Source organism: Prionailurus bengalensis, chromosome B4 (genome assembly GCF_016509475.1).
Source record: "Prionailurus bengalensis isolate Pbe53 chromosome B4, Fcat_Pben_1.1_paternal_pri, whole genome shotgun sequence".
Lineage (NCBI taxonomy): Eukaryota > Metazoa > Chordata > Mammalia > Carnivora > Felidae > Prionailurus > Prionailurus bengalensis.
Genome location: NC_057358.1, coordinates 66,999,229 through 67,019,729, shown reverse-complemented (window position 1 = coordinate 67,019,729; position 20,501 = coordinate 66,999,229). Strand labels below are relative to the sequence as shown.

Below are 20,501 nucleotides of genomic sequence, written 5' to 3'. Positions count from 1 at the left end.
AACAGAAAAAACAAAAGGAGGAAAAAGAGGCATAGAATGGCCAGGATATTATACTTCATATCTTGGGAACATTAATGTATATTATTTTCTGTCAATACTCTTTTTTTTTAATTTTAAGTGTTTATTAAAGCCCTGCTATAAGATACTATGTAGGATAGACAGTAAGACATAATCACTCTCAATGTAGAGCTTATGTTAAATTTGGTTATAAACAAAAACATGCAATCAACTTCAATAAAAGTAGGGAAAAGTGCCTCAAGAAAAGCAAGAAATGCTGTAGATGTTCAAAAGGAGGAAAACCATGATATAACAGTGTGTCAGTTGACCCAGGTTTTGAAAGTTAATTAGGATTTTAACAGTTGTCATGAATTAGATGTTTCTCCCATGACTAAATAGATCAGAAATGCCTCAGATTCAAGTACACATACAATCATTGTTTTTCTTTTTGGACACTTCTAAGCAAGGTTGCCCTATCCACCTTTCCTCTAATATACCACTCTGAGAAAAGCAAACATTTATTAGACTCACCTCCACTAATATTATGTCATTGATATATCCCGGAAATAACAGTACCCATCCCCTAGGTCCTTAAGCAGTGCTAAAGTGTTCTTCATGCTGAATTTCTTTGAATTACTTTTTTTTTTTTAATAAAAGTTTAAACATTTGTTTGTTTATTTTTGAGAGAGAGAGTAAGCAGAGGAGGGGCAGAGGATCCAAAGCGGGCTCTGTGCTGACAGCAGTGAGCCTGATGCAGGGCTTGAACTTACAAACTGTGAGATCATGACCTGAGCTGAAGTCAGATGCTCCACTGACTGAGCCACCCAGGCACCCCTCTTTGAGTTTTTAAAATTTTTTGGTACTTTGTGAGTCTGTCTGCCATTTGTCTAATTTCCACCTAAGGAACTTGTCTCCTCTTTATAAGTAAATGGTACATTTTCCTTATATATGTAATATAACCTTATATGTTAAATTTTAGTCTGTTAATGCTCCTTGAGGAATATAAAAGATGACATAACTTCTATTATAATCATTACTTCTCATTCTCTTTTGTCAGCAGATATTCTGAAATTATAAAAAAAAATTTATTTATCAGTTCAGTAATTGTTTACTACTTCATTCCAGGAGAGTATATTCAAGTACCATGTAGCTTAATCTTCTAGACTAAATGTAAATACTGCTTAATAAAGTAGTTATGAACCACATTTTTAAGTTAAATGAAAGAGAAAAATCCTAAATTTGATTGTATGTAAGAATGATAGCATGATTAAAAAGATTGTAAAGAAAATTAAATATAGATAGTTACCTCTGACTATCTTTTAATGTATAAACAGCACTTACTGATTATGCTCTGCATAAGTCATGCTAAATAGAATATTTTGAATAATTAAATTGGAGTTCAAAGAGATTAGAGACTTTAGTACTTTGAGTTACATAGCATTTCAGAGCCCGAAGTTAGAGTTCATCAAATCTCTGGATATAAATCCCTCTGCATTCACTGCCTCTTATTTTCAGATTAACAAAATAATCACATTAAAAACATCTACCTGTGATTGAAACGAAAAAATAAACCACTGTTTGACCTTAAATGTTTTCTCAGACAATCATAGTAATTAAATCTTCTTGAGCGCTGTCCCAGATTTATGGGGAATGACAAACTATGATTCTTTTATAGTTTGCATTCACTTACAAAAATTTCTGTCTTTTTCAATTGTTTTTCTTAGTTAGATGAGCTTATGACATGAAACCTCTTCTTTTAACAGTGCCAGCATTTAATCCATGCTTTCTGGGATGGCATTTCCACTCATGCCTTTAATGATTTAGCCTATGCATTTTTACTTTTTTTTTTTTTTTTTACTGAAGTATAGTTGACTAGCCTATGTTATTTTTACCATAAAGTGAATTAATATTGATTTTTAGTTGAGAATCTTATGATCTCTTGAAATAATTGATGGATCCTGGGGCATCTTTAGCAAGGGTTAAGTATCTCTGGACTTACTACTTTGTTTTTTGTTTTGTTTTGCTTTTTGTTAATTTAAAATACACTAATTATTATGCATTAGTCACTATTCTACACATATTATATGTTTCTAATTTTTCTGTATGAAAACACATAAAGTTGGCATTAGTATTCCTATTTTATAGGTGAGAAAACTTAGGTTGAAGTCAAGCAGCTGACTACAACTAACATTTGAACTTACGTGTGTCTGACTCTAAAGTCATTTTCACTTGGGTATTGCTAGCAGCAGGGCATATTTCTGTAAAAAATTACTACTCTCTTGCCTGACCTTGCAAGTATCACCATCTAGGGTTGTTTGTTTGGTATGCTAAATCTGTATTAATATTAAGCTATTGTTCAGAAACAGAGGTCCATATAATGCTGGGGGAACATGGCAATCCCAGGCAATTTTAGCATAGTACTGGCTGTCATTCATTTATGTTAATGTGAAGGAAACTATATTCTTGTGTGACATTGAAATTCCTTTAAACTATGTTCAGATCACTTTCAGATTAGAATATGTTCTCTATTCTTTCGTATTCTTCTAAAACCCACTTATCTATAAAGTTTTAAAAAAATCTCTAAAAATATTCCCTTAATTTAAAATCAGAGTTCCTGAAGAGATATAAAACAAGCAAATCTTAATTTTAACAATGGATTATGGCGTTAAAAATCATTATTTAACCTTTATGTTGTCAAAAAAAAAAGAGACTGTATTCTGCAACAGTGCAAGATTTTTGGTTTAAGTAGTTCAACAGAATGAACAAAACACTTAAATAACACTAATAGCACCCACATTGACAAACTGCATCACAGGCCAAGATATGTATGTGTCAAATGAGTTTTGTAGATACTTAAAAATCTGAACATCCTAGGGCACCTGGGTGGTTCAGTTGGTTAAGCATCCAACTTCAGCTCAAGTCATGATCTCCTGGTTCGTGGGTTGAAGCCCCACATTGGGCTCTGTGCTGACAGCTCGGAGCCTGGAGCCAGCTTCAGATTCTGTGTCTCCCTCTCTCTCTGCCTCTCCCCTGTTCAGTCTCTGTCTCTGTCTCTCAAAAATAAATAAATATTTAAAAATCATTTTTTAAAAAAAATCTGCACATCCCTTTGAATTGTTTCTATATAAATATGTCCCAAATCCAGGATTTCCTATTTGGAGGGATAGAAGAACTATGTTATAGTAGACCATCATCTAAGCCACACATATAAAACCAGAGAATGACTATTAGAGAACCAGGAGCATGTGAGATCAGGAGGGACGTTAGAAGACCTAGTTTGCCTCCTCTCTCCATGGCAGACAGAGTAACCTCATAGTCAATAAAGTATTTTCAGTGAGATCCTTGCTTTCCTTTGCTTTGCTTTTTTTTTTCTTTTTCCTTTCTTTTGCCTCAGCTGTCAGATTTAAAAATGAGGATGTGGCCTGGAAAAGGACCTAAGTAAGAATATAGGGGAATGCAAGTTAAATATCTCAATTACCATTTTCCTCTGGGTTTCTAGTTTTCAGACTTTTTGATTCTTAATGAATCTCTAAGTGCAAAAAAAAATAGGGAGAGCCTCTGAAGGACAAAGAATGTGTTTATTTAAGTAAGATGCAGGCTACCCGGACCATTGCCTGAGTGGAATGTTGGTCTGAAAGGGTCGCTGGAATAAAGGAAGAATGTGATATGCTTAATTCAGGGCTACTCATGGAGCCCCATACCCAGTTGGTTACACATACACTGGTCTTGCTGCCCCCAAATTAGACAAATCTGGGCTTAGGGAGTGAGAGTTATTACTAGAACAGACTTTGCCCATGTTGAGTTACTATTGAACAAATCTTTATAGAATATAAGCTAGAAAGGGCATCTGCGTATCTGTACGGCACTGGTGGTATCTACTGAATCTAAAGAATAGTATATTATAACAGTGCAATGAACACCTGATGAATGATTGAATAAATGAGTGGATGAACATCTCCATAGATTTGGTTTCTACTGACAAATCAGTCTGGCTCCATATACTATTTAGGAAGCAAACTATTTATTTTGCTGCATGCACTAGATATGTCACATAATCCTCTTTATGATAGGGATAAAGATTTGCCACTTCACATGTCCCTTGTAAAAGAAATGATTTTTGCCATGAAGAAGGCTCAGTAATATGGCTGTAGCTAATTCACTTCTTTTCCTTTGCTTTATAAGTATTAGACTAAAAGCAAGTAAACTTTGCATAAATATCTTTGGGCAATTGGCTGACAATTGAAAGTATACATTTTGGTACTTCCTGTGTAGTAGTTGGTACAGTTCAGTTTTTTAAAACTCTCTTAAAGAAATCTATAAATGTAAACAATTTCCTATAGCTTTCTTTTGCTTGGGAAAATATTTAGGATAGTTTTTTTCATATTTAACTCTTCTATGGGTTAATTTATGAAAATAATAATGGAAAAAATCTTCCTTTGCTTCTAAAACTTTTCCTCAATTTATGAGTCAATTATTAGGTTGCACCATATGGAATTAGAATTTTTGTAGGTCAGAAAGTCAAATAATAGGGATTTCAAATGGTAATCTAATATAATGATAAATATTCTTAAAGTTGACTTTTAAGAAGTTTGCATTCTCATCAGGTTAGCCATACTTTGATTATTCCACTACATTATTCTTATTACTTGGAAATAAATATAGTCCCTGCTCTTCAGGGGGCAGTGCACATCTCTGCTTTGGTGCCTAGGAATAACATCCTAAAAATATAATTTCAATAATAGTTAATATCTCCTTAGTTGAGTATTTCTTCTTTTTGCTACATATTTATTTAAAGAATATTAGGAATGACTTATGCATTGAGGACTCAAATTTAATTCTTGCTATTCATGAGAAAAATCAGATGACATGATTGGTCCCAGTGTGTACATTTATATGAATTATTAATAGCTAGATCTTATGGCTTTCAGATTGCTAACTTCTTATCACTATGGTTACACAGCAGTACTTAGCAGTACCTTATTCTTAAATTTAACACATATCATGTTTAAATCTAGTTAATATTGCTGTGAAATTTTTATAACCATTGTTGAAAATTAAATTCCAGATGACTATGAAACATTTCACATTTTGGGTGATCATTCCAGACTCCAAGCACAAGAGACAGAGCCAACATTTCTCAACACTTTCTCCTTCTTTCTACTTTTGTCTCTATTAAAGAAAAAAATAGAGATACCATGAGTATAAACCCTAAGAAATGTTAATACATTTTACCAAAGCAATCATAAACTGTCAGATTTTTAAATGTTAACACAGAAAAGTGGGAGTAGAATACAAATTATAAATGTACCCTGAGACATTTGTAATATAAATATAAAAAGCCATAATCACTGTGAATTGATTTGATCTGAAATAATTTTAATTTTACTATTATAACTAATAGTTTTAAATATAGATGCATTTGAAGTCATCCCAGATTACAAAGAAAAACAATTATGATAATTGTTTAAATAATAATTATTATTTAAATGATAATGTGATACCTATGAATTTATTCTGATATCTTTTCCACAGCAAATAGTGGTGATTCTAAACGTTACTTAGAGAAGAGTAAATTGAAACTAGTTAGTGCTTCTTCTTTGATATCTGCTAAATTATAAGCAATCTATTTATTTTGTTGCTTGTAGTAGGTATGTTGCAGGATCCCCTCTCTGATGGGCCAGAGCAAGTAAGCTAATAACATTCTGACATGGTAACTGGTCTGCCTGAAATATTTAGAAGATGATCTAAATAGGTCTATGTGTCTAGAAAGGAAAGTTCAGTAGAGGGTACTTTAAGTGCTTATTAATTCTGTAAAACTCCAGTAGGACCAGAGGAACTTGAGCTAGCTTAAAACATTAAACTCCAGGCCTATGAGCTGGAAAGGATCACATGCAAATTAATCACATAAACATTGGGTATAAGGTCCTCATCTGTTATGTTTCCGAAGACACTCAGTATCATCCCAACTTCTCTGGATATAGCTTTTCCAGAGAGTTTGGTGGTGGCTTCATAATATTTTTAAATGCATATATTAATAAAACCTATCAAAGTATCCTTAGTTGCCATGTACCTCATTGGACACATATAGAATGTGTTGTTTTTACCATTTTACATGATTTTTAAACAATAATTGAGAGAAAATGAGACTTTAATAAAGCAATATTTGTTGAGTCCTTATAAATATATAATTTTATAATTTTTTTTATAATTTCATCTGTATTCCCTTTACATAAATTTTCAAACTAGCAGTTTTCATATTCTATTACATCATTTGATTAATAAATAGCTCAAATAATAAGTTATGTGGACACATTTGCTGTTCCTCATTTTGAATCATAATATGTTTATGATTTGGCATTTTGCTTAAATCTCATGTTGATTGAATTTTAAATACTTTGTGGCTAAACACCACAAAATGGTGTTTTGTTTTGTTTTGTCTTTTATTTCAAGAGTGCTTATTCAAAATGTTATTAGACTTATAAACTCAATAAAAACTTCAGCATTGCAAAAACATACTTACTTTGCCTTATAATGAAGAGCCATTTTGAAATAAATTTCCCTATCTATTCATCAAAGAGAACTGACATATTTCAAAAAGCGTAGCAAAATCATAAATAATGTAAATTAACCTTTTAAAGAAGTTACAAAGTTTTTCTCCTCCAAGTTCTTCTTACAAAGAAAGCACATGGAAGGAAGCCTTACATGCATTAATACCTTCGAGGCCCTTATAAGTTGCTCCAGTGAACTAAGTGGTGCTCCAGTTACTAAGAGAAGTACTTCTAGGTAAACCCGAGATGGTTTCTTGAGTGTTTAACAGAATACGATTTCTAAAATTTACATAATTATGTACTTGTTATTTATTCATTTTGTGAAAATAATAAAAATTTGCTATGTGGTATAAAATCACAAGTATCTTAGCTGGTTAAATAGGAATTCCTTTGCATCTGTTTTTTTTTTGTTTTTTTTTTTTTTAAGATGTTGCTTCTTCACATAGGTAGAGAACTTAAGCCTAAGTAGAGGTGATTTTTTTGTGTGTAACAGTTTATTGAGTGCCTACTATGTGCCTATACTATGCTAAGTGTTCTGACTACATTGCTTCATTTAAGATTTATATAAACCCGCTGCTTCATTTAGTTTTCATAACAAATGCAATAAAGTAAGTTACTCTAAAAATGAGGTAGTTCTAGTTCAGAATTTGGGTCACATTGCTAGTACATAGTAAGGTTGGAATTTCAGCCCAGAGCCTATTATCACAACTATGACTCTATACTATCTTCCCGGAAATGTAGATATAAAATATGATTTCATCCAATATTACCAGTTAATCAAGTCTTATGGTAGAATCCTGTAGAAACACTTGTGAAATGAATATTCAGGTGTATTTTATTCATTGTAGTCTCCCTTATATATTGTGTCATGACTGTTCTATAGATCAAATTGTATCTGAGGTTTATACTAAGGTATAGAATATATCTGTGCTTCTAATTTACTTTGGAAATTAGCAAAAGTACTACCTACTAAGGTTTCCTTGGATTTCTTCCTTAACTTGTCTGAGTATCAGCTGAAAAACTACTCATTGACTCTGATAGTCAGTTTCTATTTTATGCTACTAATATTATTACCAGATATTAACTTAAGATATTGTCACGTTAGATGAATGCTTCATATAATGTAAACAAATAATTATGCATCCTAATTCTGATTTTTTATTTTTTTATTTTTATTTTTTTTTTCTGACATTTATTGACAAATTGGTTTCCATACAACACCCAGTGCTCATCCCAACAGGTGCCCTCCTCAATACCCATCACCCACCCTCTCCTCCCTCCCACCCCCCATCAACCCTCAGTTTGTTCTCAGTTTTTAACAGTCTCTTATGCTTTGGCTCTCTCCCATTCTAACCTCTTTTTTTTTTTTTTCCTTCCCCTCCCCCATGGGTTCCTGGTAAGTTTCTCAGGATCCACATAAGAGTGAAACCATATGGTATCTGTCTTTCTCTGTATGGCTTATTTCACTTAGCATCACACTCTCCAGTTCCATCCACGTTGCTACAAAAGGCCATATTTCATTTTTTCTCATTGCCACGTAATATTCCATTGTGTATATAAACCACAATTTCTTTATCCATTCATCAGTTGATGGACATTTAGGCTCTTTCCATAATTTGGCTATTGTTGAGAGTGCTGCTATGAACATTGGGGTACAAGTGGCCCTATGCATCAGTGCTCCTGTATCCCTTGGATAAATTCCTAGCAGTGCTATTGCTGGGTCATAGGGTAGGTCTATTTTTAATTTTCTGAGGAACCTCCACACTGCTTTCCAGAGCGGCTGCACCAATTTGCATTCCCACCAACAGTGCAAGAGGGTTCCCGTTTCTCCCCATCCTCTCCAGCATCTATAGTCTCCTGATTTGTTCATTTTGGCCACTCTGACTGGCGAGAGGTGATACCTGAGTGTGGTTTTGATTTGTATTTCCCTGATAAGGAGCGACGCTGAACATCTTTTCATGTGCCTGTTGGCCATCCGGATGTCTTCTTTAGAGAAGTGTCTATTCATGTTTTCTGCCCATTTCTTCACTGGGTTATTTGTTTTTTGGGTGTGGAGTTTGGTGAGCTCTTTATAGATTTTGGATACTAGCCCTTTGTCCGATGTGTCATTTGCGAATATCTTTTCCCATTCCGTTGGTTGCCTTTTAGTTTTGTTGGTTGTTTCCTTTGCTGTGCAGAAGCTTTTTATCTTCATAAGGTCCCAGTAATTCACTTTTGCTTTTAATTCCCTTGCCTTTGGGGATGTGTCGAGTAAGAGATTGCTACGGCTGAGGTCAGAGAGGTCTTTTCCTGCTTTCTCCTCTAAGGTTCTAATTCTGATTTTTTAAAAAAAAATTACAGTTAGACTGGAGAAGGAAAGATAAAGAATAAGGCAGAAGTTATAGAAGAGATATAGAAGAGAGGAAGATATAGGGACATGGTAGAAGAAATGTGACCAGAAATGGTGTAGTCACTTCAGAAAACAGTTGGGTGGTTCCTCAAAGAGCAAACAAAGAATTATCATATGCCCCAGAAATTCCACTCTTAGGTGTGTGCCCACTGTTTCTAATAGTCAAATAGCAAAAACAACTGGAATATCCATCAACTTATGAATGAATTACCAAAATGTGGCATATTCATACAGTGGAATATTATTCAGCCATGAAAAAGAATGAAATACTATGACATGCTACAACATGAACAAACCTGAAAACATGCTAACAGAAGGGCCATCACAAAAGACCACATATTGTATGATTTCGTGTATATGAAATGTCCAAATAGGTAAATCCATGGACACAGAAAGTATATTAATGATTGGCAGTGACAGGGAGGAGGGAAGAATGGGGAGTGTCTGCTATTGGGTATGAAGCTTCTTTTTGATGTGAAGAAAATGTTATGGAATTAGATAGTGGCAATGGTTATATGTGCTTGTGAATATAATAAAAAATCATTCAAAAAGTATTGTGTACTTTACTAGGGTGGATTTTATGATATGTGAATTATATATCAATTTTTAAAATATGGCCAGGGATTCCCATATTTTTAAAGACCCCATTGAAAATCTTTACAGGAATGTATATATATCTCATTAAAATATAAATACTTTTATTTTCAAATGTTAGTTAAACCTGTTGTAAAATAACCTTGTGTTATCTGTGCTCCAACTAAATCATTTGCATGTTATGGGAAAATAGGCAGACGAGTGACCTACAAAAATATATTTATATTTAAAACCTTCAACTTTCTCTCTCTCTTTCTCTCACACACTTCCCCTTTAAAAAGTAAGTTGCAGTAATCATAAATCTTCATCCGTAACTACTTTAGGGTGTGTTTCCAAAGAGCAAAGATATTCTCTAGCATAACCACAGTACAATGATCAAATTCATGAAAATTCACATTGGTATTATTATCTAAACACGCTTTTGGTTCCCAAACTGGCCCCTGTCCCTGGAGGCAAAAGTAGACAGAAGAGACCATTCCTAAGTGGCAGGTGGCAGGTGGTAATAAGCAAGGGAACTTACCATATGAGGCTTGTCCTGGGCAGCTACAAGGTGAGTGGATCTCTGCACTCGCCCACCAGAATCTTAAGTTTGTATAGAGGCCTTAACTGGATTCAGTCACATATAGCATCCAGATAGTCCCAATAACACCATGCTCTCTCACGCTGCTTCCTTGGAAACGGTTCCAGCTGTGGGAATGGTAGGCAGAGCATACATTCCAAGCACGTGCGAGGGGGTGAGGAGCCTTCGATTGTCCCAGTCCAGCTCATGGTCAACTGGCAGTCGTGTCCTTCGAATGAGCCCCAACAACTTCCCATATTTAAATTTTCTATTTTTAAATTTCCAATTATCATAATGCTATCCTTTATAATAACTACTTTTTCTCAATTCATTTGCATCTAAGTTGCCATGTTACTCTAGTTTCTTTTAATCTCACCTCCTCAGCTTCTCTTTGTTGTTGTTTTTTCTTTTTTATGACATTTATATGCATAGAGTGCAGAACTGTTGTTATTATTTTAAGAAAGTGCCTGGAATTAGTTTTGATTGGTAGTTTCCTGATGCTATGATTCAGGTTACTTTTTTTTTTTTAGTGCAAGAATACTACCTATTTCCAAGGGTAACCAAAAGCTTGGCAGTTTAAAACAACATAAATGTATTCTTTCATAGTTCTGGAGGTCAGGAATTCAAAATCAAGGTCTTGGTAGGTCTAAACTCCCTAAGCTCTAGGGTAGAACTTTTCTTGCCTCTTCCAGTTCCTGGCAATTTCAGGCATTCCTCTGCCTGTGACAACATAACCCCAATCTCTGCCTGCGTCTTCACATGACTTTCTTCCCTGTGTTTCTCTTCTGCTTATAAGGGCAATTATTGGATTTAGGGCCCATCCGGTTAATCCAGGATAATCTCACCTGGAGATCCCTAGCATAGTTACATCTGAGAAGACCCATTTTTTTTTCCAAATAAGGTCACATTCACAGGTACCGGGGGTTTAGGACTTGGGCATATCTTCTTGGGTCTGCAGTTCAACCCACTACAGTATGTAAATGATGTTGTGTCCTTCTCAGAGGATAACATCAGGACATACCAAATATAGACAGAACAGAAAATAGATTTTTTTTAAAGCATGGATTTATATGGACACTCTAATTCAAATTAAATATTACAGTTCTTTCTTTCCTTCTCACCTTCTGCATTTATATCTTCTTTCTTCCGGAGTGAGAACCCTACCTCCTAATATTATTAAAATGTTTACTTCTTTGGTCAATCCTGCAACATGGGTAAAACAATTTCAGAATTGCTACACCTATATGATTACCAACAAGAAACTTGCCAAATAAGGTTCAAGATTTCTTTGTGGTTCTTTTGGTCTTCAACTGAAATAGTGTAGCCACGCACAAGTTTCATGGATCACTACCTCCTCCCCCTTCCGTGTGGTTGTTATTCATTTGATATACTATTCAGTTCATGTGTTTCTGTTTGTACTTAATGTTAAGGATTCTTCCTTCACCCTTATTGGTTTAATGCTATTTTTTTGAACAATGACATTTTAACATGATTCTAAAAGTAAAAATATATAGAAAGGATACTTAGGCCACTCCCTCCCCTATCCATTCTGCCTTGTTTCTCCAATCTCTAGTAGGTAACCAATTTTATTAGTTTCTGGTTTACTTTGTTTCCTTTTATGAATATAAGCAGATAAATGTATACTTTCTCATTTTGCTTTCATTTTGTATAAAGGTAGTATATTGTATATTAGTGGTTCTCAAATGGGGATGGTTCGGTGTAGGGGGTAATGTCTGGAGACTCTTTATTGGGGGAGGGGCATCTAGTGGGTGGAGACCAGGTAGGCTGCTAAACATTTAGAATACATAAGGTAGCCCTCAACAACAAAGAATTACTGGTTTCATTTATCCATAATGCTGCTGTTGAGAAACCCTGCTATACATCTACTTCTGCACTTTGATTTTCAACATAAAAATATTTTTTGGAAAATCACTCTGTAGAGATGGTCCACATCCTGTTTTACAGCTCCACAGTGTAGATGCTGTAGTTTATTCAGTCTCCTTTGTATGGGCATTTAGGTTGTTTTCAATATTTTGCAATTATAGGTAATGCTGTAATGGATAGCCTTACACACTTTTATCTTTGTAATTTTTGAAGTATATCTTTAGAATAAATTGCCAGAAGTGGTTCAAAGGCCAAAATATATGATGGTTTGCCAAATCCCCTCCAAAACGTTGTGCATTTTTTCACTGTCACCAGTGTTTGAGACGACCTGTTTCTCCATAGGTTGCTAGTTGAGTAAGTTGTCAAGTTTTTGAACTTTTACCATCTGAAAACTAAGAAGCCCAGTGTAGTTTTAATTTGCACTCATTTTATTATTAATGGCATTTCTCTGTCTCTGTCTCTCTCTTTTAGAGAGAGGGATAGAGGGTAAGCAGGGGAGGAACAAAGGGAGAGGGGAAGAGAGAATCTCAAGCTGGGCGTGGAGCCTAATGTGGGGCTTGATCTCACAGTCCTGAGATCACAACCTGAGCCGAAGTCAAGAGTTGGACACTTAACCAACTGAGCCACCCAGGTGCCCCTAATTAATGGTTTTTTTTTTTTTTAAGTTTTGCTTGGGCACGTCTCTGGGCCAAAACCTCACATTTTATAATATTTAACTCAAATAATTTTAGACGGATTACAGAAGCAATGTTTATAAAATACAGTGAAACAAGATATGTGTTTCTGTGTGAAAGTATCCAACTATTCCTTGAGGAAACTTTTCTTTGTGGCTATGTCTCAGTAAATTTTTACATGAACATAACAGAGTATTATCCTGTCATGCCTGAGAGAGAAATACTCGTCACCAGGTTAATAAATGTAATTCTAGAAATACAGTATTTAAAACGTGCTCTCGAGCTTTCAGACCACAAGAACGTCACACTGAGTAAACTAAAATGGCTTTGTACGAGGATTCTTATGTGGTTGGTGTTTTATAGGCCATACATGTCTCTTGGGAGTCTTCGCGATCAAGTCATCTACCCTGATTCGGTGGATGACATGCGTGACAAAGGCCACACAGACCATGACCTGGAATGTATTCTACACAATGTCCACCTCTATCACATAGTTCAAAGAGAAGGAGGTAAAGTCTACCATTTTCTAAATGCATTTAACTTTGTTTCAAAAACTAAACTTATGTAAATCATCCCTATTTTAATTTGAACATGTGCTATCATTGGAACATAAACACACACATGGACTTCATAGCATTTATTGATTTTCCATTCTTGACGTCCTGTCTTCTGCTTGGGTTGTATTTCCTACAGCACACCAGGATATTTTATTGTCTGCTGCTAGCATTTGAAAACAGTTTTTTGGGGGGGGCGCCTGGGTGACTCAGTCAGTTAAGTGCCGACTTTGGCTGAGGTCATGATCTCATGGTTGGTGAGTTTGAGCCCCATGTTGGGCTCTGTGCTGACAGCTCAGAGCCTGGAGGCTGCTTCTGATTCTGGGTCTCCCTCTTTCTGCCCCTCCCCCGCTAGTGTTCTGTCTCTGTCTCAAAAATAAACATTAAAAAAAACCATTTTTTTAAATGAAAGGGTTTTTTCCTTCATATTTGAATATACACGTGTCTCTGAGGCCATCATTAATCTAGATGCATGTAAAATCTGTGGCAGAAATATCCTCCTGTCAAGTTCTCAACTTACATTAAACTTAATAATTTGAAGAGTGGTATCACAGAACCTCTTTTTGTTTTCAGACCCACAGTCTTACCAATACATTTTTTCCCTCTGTCAAGCAGCACATAGAGAATTAGATAAGATATAGAAACTTATTTTTTAAGTATTTTTAATGTTTATTTATTTATTTTTTGAAAAGTGGTGGTGGGGAAAGAGGGAGACAGAATTCCAAGCAGGTTCCATGCTGTCAGTGCAGAGCCTGATGTGGGGCTCGAACTCATGAACTGTGAGATCATGACCTGAGCTGAAATCAAGGGATGGACATTTACCCGACTGTGCCACCCAGGTGCCCCAGGAACTTCTGTGCTGTGTGTTTTATGAATAAAGCATTTTTTTTTAATATATGAAATTGATTGTCAAATTGGTTTCCATACAACACCCAGTGCTCATCCCAAAAGATGCCCTCTTCAATGCCCGTCATCTACCCTCCCCTCCCTCCCACCCCCCATCAACCCTCAGTTTGTTCTCAGTTTTTAACAGTCTCTTATGCTTTGGCTCTCTCCCACTCTAACCTCTTTTTTTTTTTTTCCTTCCCCTCCCCCATGGGTTTCTGTTAAATTTCTCAGGATCCACATAAGAGTGAAAACATATGGTATCTGTCTTTCTCTGTATGGCTTATTTCACTTAGCATCACACTCTCCAATTCCATCCACATTGCTACAAAGGGCCATATTTCATTCTTTCTCATTGCCACATAGTACTCCATTGTATATATAAACCACAATCTCTTTATGAATAAGGCATTTTTGAAAGAGTAGAAATAACAGTTACACATATGAGCTTAAAAAAGAATTACTCTCTAATAGTCACACTTTCAAATAACTTGTAACACATAATTTGATAGCCTAGAAAAAGTATTGAAATAACAAGCTAGAATTCTAGGTTTAATTTTGCATAGATTTTATCTTTTACTTCCTAGCCCATTTACCTATCAGAAATACAGTGATTAAGAATGTGAGCTTTGAAGTCAGAGTTCTGGACTCAAATCTAATTAGCACTGTTCTGTATCTTCAATTCTAAAATGGGGATAAATATCTACCTATAAGGATTCTGTGAATATTAAATAAGACTCTCTGCAGAGTCACACAACTATATGGTCAATTAATCTTCAACAAAGCAAGAAAGAATATCCAATAGAAAAAGGAAAGTTTCTTCAACATATGGTGTTGGGAAAACTGGACAGCAACATGAAAAAGAATAAAACTGGACCACTTTCTTACACCATACATAAACATAAATTCAAAATAGATTAAAGACCTAAATGTGAGGGGCGCCTGGGTGGCGCAGTCGGTTAAGCGTCCGACTTCAGCCAGGTCACGATCTTGCGGTCCGTGAGTTCGAGCCCCGCGTCGGGCTCTGGGCTGATGGCTCAGAGCCTGGAGCCTGTTTCCGATTCTGTGTCTCCCTCTCTCTCTGCCCCTCCCCCGTTCATGCTCTGTCTCTCTCTGTCCCAAAGGTGAATAAACGTTGAAAAAAAAAAAAAAAAAAAAAAAAAAAAAAAAAAAAAAAAGACCTAAATGTGAGACCTGAAACCATAAAAATACTAGAAGAGAACACAGGCACTAACCTCTTTGACATGAGCCATTGCAACTTTTACCTAGATATGTCACCTGAGGCAAGGGAAACAGAAGCAAAAATAAACTATTGGGACTTATCAAAATAAAAAGCTTCTGCACAATGAAGGAAACAATCAACAAAACTAAAAGACAACCTACCAAATGGGAGAAGATATTTGCAAATGACATATCTGAAGAAGGATTAGTATCCAAAATACAATGTTTTGGGGTACAAACAGATACCAAAAACCAAATAATCCAATTAAAAATAGGCAGAAGACATGAACAGATATTTCTCCAAAGAAGACATCCAGACGGCCAACAGACATGAAAAGGTGTTCATCATCACTTACTATCAGGGAAATGCAAATCAAAACTACAATGAGATATCTCCTTACACCTGACAGAATGGCTAAAGTCAAAAACACAAAAAACAAGTGTTGGCAAGGATGTGGATAAAAAGCAACCAAACCTCTTGTACTGCTGTTGGGGATGAAAACTCATGCAGCCACTATGGAAACAGTATGGAGGTTCCTCAAAAAGTTAAAAATAGAACTACCCTGTGATCCAGCAATGGAACTACTGGATATTTACTCAAAGAATACAAAGACACTAATTCGAAAACATAGATGCATCCCTGTTTTTATTGCAGCATTATTTACAATAGCCAAGATATGGAAGCAGCCAGAAGTGTCCACTTATTGAGGAATGGATTAAGAAGAGGTGGTATGTGTGTGTGTGTGTGTGTGTGTGTGTGTGTGTATATAGATGGATATAACAGAGTATTACTCAGCTATAAAAAAGAATTAAGTCTTGCCATTTGCAAAGACATGGACGGAGCTAGAGAATACTATGCTGAGCTAAATAAGTCAGAGAAAGACAAATACCATGTGATTTCACTCATATGTGGAATTTAAGAAACAAAACAAATGAGCAAAGGGGAGAAAAAAGAGACAGAGACAAGTCAAGAAACAGACTCAACTCTAGAGGACAAACTTATGGTTACCAGAGGGGAGTGGGTGAGGAGTTGGGTGAAAGAGGTGCTGGGGATTAAGGAGTGCACTTGTAATGAGCACTGGGTAATGTATGGAATTGTTGAATCTCTATATTGTACACCTGAAACTAATACAGCACTGTATATTAACTAACTGGAATTAAAATGAAAACTTAAAGAAATGCTCTCTGAAGAGCATTTATAACAGTGGCACATAGTGAATACACAATAATCAGTAGCTAATGGTAACATTACTACTTGTAATATTGATACTATGATATTTTGTCTTTGTGTACCAGTACGTGGTATATTACATGGCAATTTCATATATGTTGTTTCATTTGATCCCTATAATAAGCAAATGAGGCAGACAGGAGAGGTATTATTACACTTATTTTTATGGTGTTTATAATCACAATTCATAAGTACTAAAAATATGGAAAGCAGATTATCTTTTTGTTTCATATGATCATCTCCTTCACTGTTTTAAAACACCGGGGAAGCAGAATAAATGCTACATGTTAATCTTGGGTAGGTTTGAAATTCAATAATCCAAATAGAAATTTAAAATAAACATGGGCTATTCTATTCTTTCAGAAGTCATTGAGAAGTTTAAGAACTGTTTCTAAGAATGTTCTTACCTTAATAATGTAACAGTAATTGTTATGGTTTATTGAATGCCTACTGTGCAGAATATATTAAGCAATGCACATTGTCATCTTATTTAATATTTAAAACTGTCTTATGATGGGGGTTTTACTAACCCCATTTTACAGGTGAAATTCAGAATTTTAGTAACTTCCTCAGGGGCCCACAGCAAGTGTTATGACAGGTATTCAAATAAAGATCTCACTTGAAAGTCAATGTTCTATCGTAGGCTATGCCACCGTGCTATGCAATCTACTAGCTTCTTAGACACTAATAAGAATTGTTATATCCTTACGCATAAAACAATTCCAAGGAAACCTACTCTACTTGCTTCATCCTTAAAACACGAAGCATGTTTTTAAGCCAAGCTGAAAAGCATCTAAATTTGCAAGGACGTCACTTACTTTGGAAGAAGTGTACTGAGGTTCTATTTAGACTAGCTAATACTTTGCTTAGAGAAATGCTTTGCTCTAGTAAAAGATGGAATGAAAAACTATGTTTCATTCCATGAAAAGAGATTAGAAAATAGAAAAGAGTAAAAGTGTTACCAAATGTTACCAAAAGTGTTACCAAATGTTAACATGAACTAAATTAACATGTACCTCTCAAGGAAGCAGGAAAACTGTCCTCAGCTGGCTTAGTCTCACTTACTCAGCATCAGAGATGATATTATAACTCAGAGGTTTGATTTATATGTTCTGTGATCAAGCAGTATTGCCTATTAAAACTTCTGGGTTTAGTGGAACAGAAGACATGATTTATTTAAATATGTAAAGCTAAAGTTTCCTTTGACCCAAATACTTTTCTCTTGCCCCTTCTCAGTTGGCAGGAGGAACAAATTTTTAAGCCCCAAATATTTCTCCACTATGAAGCAATCTGAGCTTATTTTTCAAATCCTTGCTTATGTTTCATAAATGCTATAAAATTCAGTTATCGAGAAAAATTATATTTCAACCTTTTTCACTAGAAGCAAGAACTTGAAATCAGATGGCATTTGGAGATTTTTCTCTTAACATAAAATTTTAAGGCTATATTTAAAAAAATTTTTTATGTTTATTCATTTTTGAAAGGCAGAGACAGAGCACAAGCTGGGGTGCGGCGGAGAGAGAGGGAGACACAGAATCTGAAGCAGGCGCCGGGCTCTGAGCTGTCAGCCCAGAGCCTGACGCAGGGCTCGAACTCACAAACTGCGAGATCATGACCTGAACTGAAGTCGGACGCTTAACCAACTGAGCCACCCAGGCACCCCAAGCTATATTTTTAAATGAACAGAAAATTCCTGGAAGTTCATCCAAGAAAATGAACAGTGGTTCCCCACTGGGGAGTATCATTGGGAAATAGGGAAAATCTATTCAATTCACTGCACAGAAAACAACAACGACTCTACTTCCTATTTTCTTTTCCTTTGACCCAGTTTATTTAAAGTTTAATAAAGGTGAAAATTCAGCTGACAGAGAAAGAAGAGGCCAAAGAGCCCGAATTTTTTCTACATGGGAAAATTATGCCTTGAACACTTGGGATTTGGAACTGTTGTCCTAAGTGTATGTGGCAAGTTTTGGCAGTAATTTTGCTCTTTGAAAATCAGACTTTGCCTACTCTGCTCTATTATTCTCTGACATTTCCATGAATAAATATTTGATATGGCCCTCTCTCTTATAGGCCTCATGGTTTTGTTTTCTTTCTTTCTTTTTTCCTTTTAAATATTTATTTATTTATTTTGAGCGAGAAAGAGAGCACACAAGTGAGGGAGGAACAGAGAGAGACAGAGGGAGACACATCTGAAGAGGCTCCAGGCTCTGAGCTGTCAGCACAGAGCCTGATGTGGGTCTCACACCCATGAACCATGAGATCATGACTTGAGCTTAAGTTGGATGTTTAACCAACTGAGCTACCCAGGAGCCCCTAGTTTTATTTTGGAGTACACTTCTTTTGTTACAAAATAAAGATAAACCATAAAAATAATAAAAATCATTATATTTCCCAATATTATAAAAATGTGTAACTTAGAAAGCAAAAGTCTCATAATTCCATTCCTGTGGGGTGTGAGCTATGTGTGTGTTTATAGAAATGCAGTCATAGTTTATATAAATGTGTATGTGTGTGTCTATATCTATACATACACACAATTCTGCAACTTGATTTTTCATACAAAGATGTTCCAAGTACATTTCTACATCAGTATGTATAGATGTAACCAATTTTTTAATATATAGAAGCATTGCTTTTTGTATAAATATCCAACAGAAAGTCAGTAGTGAAGATGTAAGAGAGCGGATCCTGGGTGGCTCAGTAAAGCGTACAACTTTCGATTTCAGCTCAGGTCATGGTCTCATGGTTCATGGGATCCAGCCCTGTGTCAGCTCTGCACTGACAGCACAGAGCCTGTTTGGAATTCTCTCTCTCCCTCCCTCTCTGCACCTCCCCTGCTCTCTCTCCCAAAATAAATAAATAAACTTAAAAAAAAAGAAACAACTTAAAACTAATTTTCAAATAAAACCTAGATGTTGTAAGAGGTAGTGTGAATATAGACCTACATATGGATCCTAGCTCTGATCTCTGGCTGTGTAAACTTAGACATGTCAACTCCTCGATGGATTTCAGCTCACCCACTTATAAAATGCAACAATAAGATCTAACTCGTAAGGTTATGGATCTATAATGAGAATTATATATGAATATATAATGAGAAAACTCAGATAAAGTACCAGGCACATGGAAGCCATTTAAGTTAGTTTCTGTTTTACTCTTTGTAGATTGGGCAATAGGCCTATGCAAATTGTTGGTCTTTTCTCCTACCACCCTCCCAAATAAGTATAAGTGTACCAACTTTTTGGAGATATTCAGAAACAAACAAATTTTTTAAGTGCCAGTATTTAGAATCTTAGAAGATGTTTTGTCAGCATAAGGAATTATTACTATTAAAAAAAAACATGAAATCTAAAACAAAATGTTTACACATGAGGCTCTCTAGTTTATCCAAGCATATGTTCTGTAAAATATCAGGTACTTTGGGATGCCAAGGTGGCTCAGTCAATTAAGCATCCGACTTCAGCTCAGGTCATAATCTCATGGTTTGTGGCTTCGAGCCCCGCATTGGTCTCTGTGATGACAGCTCAGAATCTGGAGCTGCTTCGGATTCTGTGTCTCCCTCTCTCTCTGCTCCTACCCCTGCTTGTGCTCTGTCTCTCTCTCTGTGTCTCAAAAATAAACATAAAAAAAATTTTATTTTAAATACCAGGTACTTTGTGTTAATAACTTAAACTTGCCAGGAATCACTTGTCCGGGGTAAAAACGGTAACAAACAAATGCCTTATAAAAATACATGTTTTTATATATTTTTAAGGATGGGATGCTGTTATGGACTGGAAAGATGTTCTGTCAGGAGGAGAAAAGCAAAGAATGGGCATGGCTCGCATGTTTTATCATAGGTAAGTAGGCTATACTCAGGAAACTAGTTCATTATTGTAACTAAAAAAAAAAATCTTTGAACATGATTCGATGCCCTCATCTTTAAAAATATCTTACTCCTTGGAGCTCCTGGGTGGCTCATT

The 20,501-nt window shown here is 35.5% G+C and overlaps 1 protein-coding gene across 1 annotated transcript in view; it reads left to right on the top strand.

Annotated features, from left to right (window-relative positions):
• ABCD2 (ATP binding cassette subfamily D member 2) overlaps positions 1-20,501 on the top strand; it is a 68,028-nt gene that overhangs the window by 33,790 nt on the left and 13,737 nt on the right. Inside the window, exons 7-8 of the mRNA XM_043563324.1 lie at positions 13,009-13,154; positions 20,294-20,378. Coding sequence (XP_043419259.1) covers positions 13,009-13,154; positions 20,294-20,378 — 231 coding nt within the window. The remainder of the gene's footprint in view (positions 1-13,008; positions 13,155-20,293; positions 20,379-20,501) is intronic.